The sequence below is a fragment of the Galleria mellonella genome, unplaced genomic scaffold, assembly GCF_026898425.1.
Source record: "Galleria mellonella isolate WM207_F2 unplaced genomic scaffold, CSIRO_AGI_GalMel_v1 utg117, whole genome shotgun sequence".
Taxonomy (NCBI): domain Eukaryota; kingdom Metazoa; phylum Arthropoda; class Insecta; order Lepidoptera; family Pyralidae; genus Galleria; species Galleria mellonella.
The window spans coordinates 9,852,216-9,862,634 of NW_026441980.1; the positions used below are offsets into that span (position 1 = coordinate 9,852,216).

The following is a 10,419-nucleotide window of genomic DNA, read 5'->3' on the forward strand; positions in this document are numbered from 1 at the left end:
TACATTAAACAATATTTCATTTGTATCTACTCATAACGCAAGCTCAGAATATAAATTGCCTCCTAGAAATAAAAAAAAAAAAACCTTTTGTAATAAATTTTGTCTCTCCTTATTATTATAACAAACGTACGTTATAAATTACTTAGTGTCCGCAACATTATATCGAGAAATATTTTTGGACTTTTCATGTTAAATTAATAGTGATCACGTAATTTGTATGAAAATTTATCTTTCTTAAATTTATTCTCTATCTTTTCTGTATAATAAAATTAAATAAATATTTTATTAACTTTCAAAGGACTACTAAAATTTTTATAAAATTTCCTAAAATGACATTATTATTTTGCTAATGCGTAAAGTTTCATATAACTTATATAAAATAAAGGATAAACAAAACTGCTCAATTACAAGTTGAATTTATACGGCAAGCGAGTACATATAAAATAAAATTATCATGGTCAGTAGTGACGTCTTGATCTTACTTTCCCTTAATTACAGCTAGGCTATACACACATGTAAATTATGTCATAAAGAGGTAAGATGGATTTAAATGTAGTTAAATATAATTTCATCAATATTTGATCTATTAGAAAATTTATACTACATAACGTGTTTATTTACAGTTAATCTTAAACATGTTACTCAGTTAGTATTTAATCAAATAAAAAAATAATAGATAATATAACATCCTCTAGCTCTCTAACAGTTTCCCTACAATAATATTCTTCGTCTAAAAATATTGATCATACTGAATACTAAGTACAAACTTTGAACGTACATTTTATACTTTCTAACCTAAGCAGCCGATGTTACTTTGCCAGAAGGAAATTAAAAAGTTAATGGTCTCTTGCTATATATAAGTTTAACTGATAATATCAAACAATGGAAAAGTTAGCGGAAGAAACAAAATTTTATAACAACAATAAAAAAATAAGTCTGCAATAAACATAAAAAAAATTATAAGGGTAAAATATACAAACGAAATTATTGTGTTATATTAAGTTGCTTCCCAAAGGAAGAGGTTTTAAGTTCTAAGATATTTTTTGTATAAATTATCTTTTATATACCATATAAAACAAAATCATAAAGCAATAAACATTGTACAATAAGTGTTTTTAGAATAGAAGTTTATGGGTATATAGTTTTTAATTTGTTTAAATATCTCTTTCTACTGAGATAAAATCATCTTTTTTCAAAGCCATCTAATATTGAATCTCTACTTAACAATACATGACGTAAAACAATTCTTTAAAAATTACGTATAAGATCTATTCTTTAAAAATTATTACAGTGCATTATTATTATATTAGTATTACATTATTTAATGGCGTGTTTAAAAAGAAAATAAAGTTTTTTTCTTTTTCTAACACTATTAAATTTAATTATTAAATGTATATTTTAGAAATATTTTACTACACATATGCTTTTAATAGTCATAGTCTAGTACAAGCAAAGAATAGTACCATCTAGCACACTTAACCTCCTCTGAACTCACCACTATAGACCAAATAAGCTAATTTCATACTTGTTATTTGTCCTCCTTTAGCATAGACAGGTGTAACATTTCATCTTTATCCATGTATTATAAAGTTATCATTATAAATTTAAAATTTTTACATTTTTATTTTCACTATAAACCTTTATACGGTCTTCGTGTTTTCACTATTGGAGAATAATTCTCACATCGACTATTCCCTCCAAATGAAAGCTTTTACTTTATATTTGGGCATAACTATTCCTGTAATTTCGACCATTCATTACAATGGCCACGTGTAGGTAGGTAACAATAAAACCACACCTACCAATACTTCTATAAAAGGAAATTACGGCACTAACTCGTAACTATAAATAGACGGTAAAATGTATTATTCTTTTAAATATATTTTTGTACTAGATATATTCATTGTTTGGTTGTAAAAGAAATATGTTTATAATAATTATCTCTCTATGTCCATAACTTCATCTGCGTATATCAGACATATTGATAAAAAAAGATATAAGGATAGTCTGTATCCCTTTCCATATCAAACAGGTTCCACATGTATTATATGACTGATTGAGCACTCTTGGTGCCAAGAAATAAATAAAAATAATTCAACTTGTTTAACTATGTATAATTTTGTGTAGAGAGCTCGACTAGTTTCGGGATCATTCACACCAGCTCCGATTACATGTAAATTAATCTGATAGTTATTACATTAAAATATAATATGTAATAACGAAACGTTTAACTATAACAATAAATCTTTTTCATTTTTAAAATATTAAGTAAGTATTGTTAAAATAAAGAAATAATTATCAAATATTATAGAATTTTTATCGGTAATTTTTATATACACAAAGGTAAAAAAGCTTCAAAAATTGTTCGGAGCCCAAAAATAGTTTAAAATGTCTATGTAATTTATATAAAAATAAACCTACTATTAAATTTAAATAAAATTTTAAACTTTAAATATAAGTTGTAAGTTCAAACAAGAGTTTTCTATTTTACGGAACATTATGCATGAAATTAAAACAAAGCGCAGAGGGCATTTAAACCTTAATGAAGGATTTATTAAGCGATTTATGGTGACTCGCGCTTGATTAATCGAATGATTTGTTACCAACTTTCTCAGTATAAAATTATTAAACAAAATTAGTGGTTGCTATTTTTATTATTTCATTTTATTACAATAATACATAAACAAAATTATTGCAAATATTGCGCGAAAAATGTTTGTCCGAAAATCGAACCTGCAACCATCGAAAGGCGAGAATGTAGTATGTTAAATAACTATACTACCGAGATCACTGAATATTATTTATTGGTAGTTAATTTTCATACCCTTGCTCTCGCAGGTAAGTACCCTATAAGTTAAATAAAAAAAGTCTATGTGCCAAATGTCACTTATTAATTTCACTTATCGAATTACAGCCATTATTTGTTTACTGCTAAATATAGACCTCCCCTATAGACTGGCATAAGGAACGGTCTTAAGCCACCTACAGCCACTAACTACTCAAAATATAAACCAACAAAATACAACAACTAAGTTAACTAAAATTTTAAGAATAATACCGTATAAAGTAAGTTTTAATCTTATTTCTTAATTACTATTTTATTTATATTTATCTTGTAAATATGGCTTAATATGCCTAACATTTATTTAGACCGAATTTATTCAAAATGTCACTCGAGATATTCAAATTCTAGTTCAGAATCTAACGTTATTGCTAGATTTAGTCCGAGTCCCTAGGGTAAGTTAACATAAATTTACGTTACTACTGCGTTAGTGTTTACATCGAAAATTAATAATTAAATCTTAACTGCTTCTCTAGTACTTCTGCTGTTGTATAGTTTTGGAGACTTAGATTTTCATATAAAGTTATCAACTTTACGTGAAGGCAACAAATAGATTTCTATATCACATAATATTTGACACATTTCATGCTGTTGTAACTGACTCATATCGTTACGCGCTACGCGCTAAAGTGACACTCAGTAATATGTCACCACTGACTAGTCTCAAGTTTGGATCAGTAACTGATCTATAGATTAAGTGTGATGCTCTCTATTTCTATGAAATATAAATCGCACTAAAAAGATTTATTGTCGTATTTTTTATTATTAAATTACAATTTATAATAAATTAGCGCGATACGTCTAAAATATTTCAAAATACGAGTAAATGAGCGCTTTCATAAAATGTACCTTCAAAATAGAAAGCTAACGTCAATACAAGATGATTGGAATTTGATTGATGAGTTGCTTACACCGCATTGTTTGTCTAACATCATTACTCACGCCAACTAAATAGCTTTAGGACACAATAAACAGCTTAATTTGCACTAAATAACTTAATCGCAAAAGAATTTATCCTAAATCCAGTTACCATTTTTGTTAATTAAATATACGAACACTTTAAATTTTGCGATTGTTAATTACAAACTTTCTTATAAATTTAGTAGGTATCTACATTTGAAAACAATTTTGTAGCTATGTGCTTCTTATAATCTGACCATGTATAATATTTCGCACAACTATATATGTATCAATAACTGCCATAAATATTCCTTTCATGAAATTACACAAAAATGTAACTACAAAGATGTACGTAAACAATATTTTTTTGTTATAAAGAAAGTAAATACTTATATCATTAAAGTGGTTATTTTTTACATAATTAAACAGTAAGTCAATACTTGATTACCTAGAATGTTAACTTTAAGATGTAGATACGTATTTTAAGATTATAAAATTCAATACTAATTACTAAAAAGGTATTACTACTACGTTTGGGTTCTTGTAGGCTAGTCAATCTTCAGTCTTATTCTCATAAATTTTCATAAAAATGTCATGGGTGAATTAAAATTTAAGAAAAGGTATGTAATGTTATTACACGGGCAGTATAGCAGGGTAACCAAGCTTATATACACGCCCACCTGAACGTATATTGAAGGTATTAGATACATTTCATAAGACCTAAGAAAAAGTAAATTCCTTACTATGTTTTTCACATTTATATAACCTATACGCTGCCATGATATTTATTGTATTGCATGTGGATACAATAATAATTACATTATGAATTTCATACACCTACTACTAAACGAATTATTGTTACTAGGTACTTTATAAAACAAATAACACTCGATCGCTCTCATTATACGGTAGCTAAAATATCCTGTGTCATTATAGATTAGACAACAAACGTCTGAGGACACTTACAAATTAGAATACCCAGAACCGAACCAAGTAAGAAACTTTGTTTCATAAAGTGGCTACTCGAAAATTCGAGAATCGAACTCGGGACTTCACGTACTCTCAAAGTCACATGCCTATAACTGCCCCACGATGGTATATATATACGAGTACTATAGTTAAAAGCATCACAGAATATCTGTGTCTAAAGTATTGTAAGTTAAGGGATTGCCTTACTTACCATATTACCATGGCAACCCCTTAATGTTCTGCTACTGATCACGGATTTCTCCCAAATCTCTCCCCGTTAGAGGATGATATTAGCCTACTATTATCGGTCAGGTGGATTGGTATAAAGTTTTTTTTAAATCTTTTTTCTTAGATATTTTTATTAAAATTTTGAAATGTATAAAATATAAATTAAGTAGATATTATGTAATACTATTTTATGTTCAATAATGGTACATATATATACCCATATATTACCGTTTGGTCCCGGTATAGAATAGACTACCCCTTTCTTTTCCGTAGGTGTCGTAAGAGGCGACTAAGGGTACCTAATGCTCGAGAGATGGGCAGAAACGTCCCTTTCAAAACATCTTTAAAAGCCCAACTACGGTTGCCAAACTGCCTACCAAGCGTAGCAACTACTGGCAAAACTCTCCTTAACTGAACATAAAACTTACCTATGTAAGTCTTAGTTCAGCAGTGGACAGTTTAGAGCTGATAATTATATATCTAAACTGTCATCATTAATGACATATATATGTATATATATATATATATATATATATATATATATATATATATATATATATATATATATACTACTATTGCAGTAATAAAATATAATCCATCTAATAGTAAACGATTATCGTATAGCTGTACCACGTATAAAATCCTCAAATCAACATCTTTAAAAATGTACTATGTAAATGCAATCTAATGAAGTTTGATTGATTTAAATTTAAATTATTATAGCACATTACTGATTTGTAGCCTTAGTTGAATTTACTACATTATAAGGATAGAAGGGGTAGCAATTTGAACACACAGACAATGGAAAAATATAAAGTACATATTATGAGGGTGACAGGTAGGAATTATAATGTACACATAAGGATTACACATAAGGATTTATATATACCATGTAATCCTATCGATATTATAGATATGGAAATTCTTTCATAAATATGTTTGAATATTCAGATATTTAGAAGTTTGTCAATCACGCTTAAACGGCTCATGGAATTTGAATGAAATTCCAGACCACAAGAAACTTCTTTTACAAAAGTTGTTTGCGTAGGCGGGTAAGTACTTTTTTCTACTCGTTTTTCTGTTATTAAACAGCTATGTACTTGCATAGCTATGTAATAGCAGAATGCTGTAACATAGCAGTTAAATTAGAGGATACGGGACATAACTTTTTTTTTATACAATTTAGAATGGCAACCAAGTTGACGGCCCACCTGATGGAAAGTGGTAACCGTCGCCTATAGACATGAGCAGTACCATGGACATAACATATACTGTTTCGCCCATAATACCTCTCATGCGTTGCCATTCCTGAGGACTCAGGTGTTATTCCTTCGTACCCAGTAAATTCACGCCATATCCCATCCTTCAAACCGAAACGCAGCCATGCAAACACAACTGCTTTACGGTTGAAACACGAATGGGACAGAGGTACCCAAGCAATCGACTTTTGTACAAATTCTCCCTCTGGTACTTATAATATATTACTATAATATCTTAGTCTTATGCAATAACAAGCAGTAAGACTAAGGATGGTGTTATAATATGTTTTATGATATCCATGGTGCTATCCGACAATTACCACTTTCTATCAATTTGTCATTACCAATTATAATAAAAATATATAGTAATACGTAGATGGATCATTTTCTGAACTAACATATAAGATATTTTTTATCGTATTTACAAACTACAGAAATGTATTCAAACAATCTCTGCCTTATTAGCAAGTACGCATCAAATACCTACTGTGTTACGTGCTACTACATACACATACAGGTAGCTAAATCGTGTTAAACTGGATGTACACGGAAAATAATGATAGCAGTATTTACACAATTGAGTTAATATGCTGACTACAAACAAGTGTTTGATATAGGTATAGATGTTATCAGTACAAATCGTTTATTGTGATCGCTTTTGATTAAATTAAATTATTTAATTAATTTATAAATAAACCTAATTATCTATTAATTTTATTGTGAAGAAAAGGTATACATCGAAATACAATAGGCGGACTTATCTCTTAAGATATAATCCTCTATTAGGATAGAACGTTCTTTTAAGTCAACGTTGTAATAAATTAATTAATAATATGGATTAAAATGTTAACAAATTTTGTAAAAGACAAAAAAAGGCTTAATCGGATCGAACCATCTATAAAGAATAATATAAAAATAGATTCAAAGGGAACAATAAAAGAAGATCGATTACCATATGAATGACAATACCATCTGGTCATGAAATATAATCAATGGATTTACCTGTAGTTTTATTTTGTGGATTTGTCATTGTGTGTTTTATAATAGCTGACAGTAATTAATTTTATATCAATAAGACAATATCCGTGTGAGTAACAATTAAATTATCTTTACATAATTTTTAAATAAATATATTTTTATTCAAGTACATATTTTTAACTATAAATATTTTTGAACAGTCTATTTTTATGAATTTACTGTCCAATTTCAGCTAAAAAGAACGGACAAGAAACTCAGCTGTTGCTTTTTTCAAACAATCACAAATTTAATATAGATAAAAACTTAATCGCGATCAATCTCAGTATTACTTTACTGTTTAATTATATGTTATTATTAACTTGATGAATTGTGTGAGGTTTTATATTTTTGAATTGTTAATCCTGCATTTGGATAATTTGACTTACATAGTTTATTACAAAATTTTAAATGACAAATTTCTCTATTGTACCTAACTGGGAATGCACTCGATCTGAATAGCTGAAAGAAGCTAGTTTGAATACCACATATACTTGTAATTATCACTAAGACCATATAGTTTAAAAGTAATGTAGTTGTGAAATAATTAGCTTTAATAATTTATGCCTTAATTGTAAATTGATGGGTGAGAGCTAAAAGTAAGGCCTATAATCGAACTCGAAAGTTCGTCATGTAAGCCAGAAAATATTAAGCATACCTAAAAAAATGCACGCCAATTAATGACTTATTTTTTATTTTAGGTATAACGATGTTAGGCCGTTCTATTGTTTAAGTGTAGAACTAGAGTATAATCTTTTCTTTACACATTCAATATTATTTTAACACAATAAATAAATATAATAAATATTATTGTTAATAAATTATAAGATCAAGGCAATAATTTTCCATGTTACTACGAAATTAGAACGAAATTATTTACTTTGCGTTTGTTTATTTGTGTAGCTTCTCGCGTTAAAATACGTGTCTTGTATCGAATTCAAATTAGAACTATTTTAGCGTCACTACATCATATAGCGAAATTATCACATCGGCCAAATTCTATATCAATATTTTCTCAAGTTATTTAAAACAAAATTCCTGTCTTATTATAAGTGCTGAAATGTAAGAAAAAAAAAAACATAATTCATATTATAGAGGTCATTTATGTAATCACAACCGATTTTTTCTCAAATCGAAGCTGAAGTTTGACACAGAAACTTAAAGTAAACCCGTATATTGCATTTAGGAATTTGAAAGTAGAGAACAGATAGATATAAATATATTATGAGGTCTATCCTCTGTAATGGAATTACACGAGATGTGCGTTGGTATAGTAGAACGGATATTACAAGCCGGTCTCTACCATAACATTTGAGAAATTGTTCATTTCCTCAAAGAACTTAGAAATAATATTAATAATATAAACATTATTATTCAAATTTCGATTATAGGGAAAATTTTTCGGTTTCGCAGATATCACTATCACTAGATTTCGGTTTTAACAAATCAAAACCCGTTCGGTTTCTCCTTTTCTAGAACCTACTTCTCAAGTTTTAATGAATATGGATAATATTCAATGCAATCTCTGACACGAGAGATATCTATTTAGTATCTGTACTAGTTCAGTATCTAGGTATCTAGTCGTACCTAGTTACTGAGATCACAAGATTTTTATGATGTTTGTGTCTAGTTCGAATGGTTACCGTTTTTATACGACTTTAAGAAACATTTATTATGATTGTGAGCAGTGTGAACGAATGTAAAGAAATTAAATATTAAAATAGATTTCCTTTACATTTTTTTATGGAAATTAATTGTAGTAATTTCAAGTGTTTAATTGGTCGATTGATGATTTTAGTAATTGCAAATAAACAAATGCAGGAAATATGTATTTTTTTAAATACAACTACCATGTAATATACAAATTAAGTGAAGTACCAAAAAGTCTCATCTTATTAATCTTACTTTTTATTAATATAATACAGTTGTAATTATATAATGTCTGTGCAAGAAATATATTGGGAGATATTTAAGAAAAAAATAATATGAAAGGTCTTAATAAGAGCAACGGAAAGCAAAACAATAATTTTTAACACCTTTGTCTGTCTGTATGTTCGTTTTGGCATAACGCAAAAACTACTACACGAAATTGTATACAATTTTCAAGATTATATTTCTGAAGGTCTAATTTAAAAACTAGTGTATTTTTTATCTTAATACACCGTGTAGAAGTAGTCAATTTCATTAATTTTTCTACTTCTAAATTCTCGAGTACGAAATAGCAGGCAAAAAGATAGTCTTTAATAAAAAGATATAACTACTGTTACAATTTTTTTTTATATTTAGCTACATATAAATATTCTGTGGTTTATATGTAGTTAAATATAATATAATAAAATATATACTGTTCATTTAATAAATGCTGAGGATTGAGGTGTTATACCTTTGTATCCATAACACTTCAATCCTCAGAATTAGCAACGCATGAGAACATTGCGTAGGTTTCGGGACGGTTATCACTTTTCACCAGATGGTACGTGAACTTGTTTGCCATACCATTTGTTTAAAAATAGTGCGAACACTACGTTATCATATTTAATCAGTACATAAGTGTAAATAATTACCTATTTATTTTCTTAATGATTAATTTTCTTACCTTGTATCCATTGCGAGGACTTTAATCGAGAAGGACGATAGCAGCTAATATCGGCAGTTGCCTTTGTTCTTTGTTCAACAAGGCGTTCTTAGCTCACTATGCTAACATAGAAGGCACACAATGAGCAGAAAACGCGACGACCGCTTACAGCTTGTTTGTAAAACGATTAGCGTGCTTGCCCCCGCTTCCAAAGTTGACATTGCGCACTTACTGATTTTTTAACCTTCACATAGAAATTACTTAGACAAACTTCAGCTGATATTTTTTATATTCACTTCACTTTAAATGGCATGTTTATACTCGAGAAACACTTTACAATAACGACAATTTACTTGAGTACCGCTTATATGCATCACGTATCATTTTCAATTTTATTTGCAATTTACGCTCAGTAAATAAATGTTTATCACAGAAACACAAATACCGATTGTTATAGAATATACTATGTTTACTAGTAACTATTTAATTGGTTATTAAAACTATTTATAATTTATCTATATAAAATAAATTAAAGGAAACGACTAGAAAATATTATTTCGATATGTTTAAAGTTTCGGGAAACAGTGGCGCGCTAACGTTGTACAGTGTACGACGCCAGTGAAAGTTTCAGT

At 28.5% G+C, this 10,419-nt stretch overlaps 1 protein-coding gene across 3 annotated transcripts in view; it reads right to left on the minus strand.

Moving 5' to 3' along the window:
- Positions 1-10,419, minus strand: part of LOC113511743 (RYamide receptor-like) — a 64,670-nt gene that overhangs the window by 45,806 nt on the left and 8,445 nt on the right. Inside the window, exon 1 of one of the 3 annotated variants that reach the window (XM_026895453.3) lies at positions 9,809-9,948. The exons of the other annotated variants lie outside the window; for them this stretch is intronic. Coding sequence (XP_026751254.1) covers positions 9,809-9,819 — 11 coding nt within the window. The 5' untranslated portion in view covers positions 9,820-9,948. Of the gene's footprint in view, positions 1-9,808; positions 9,949-10,419 lie in introns of those variants that run through there. 3 annotated transcript variants of the gene reach the window in all.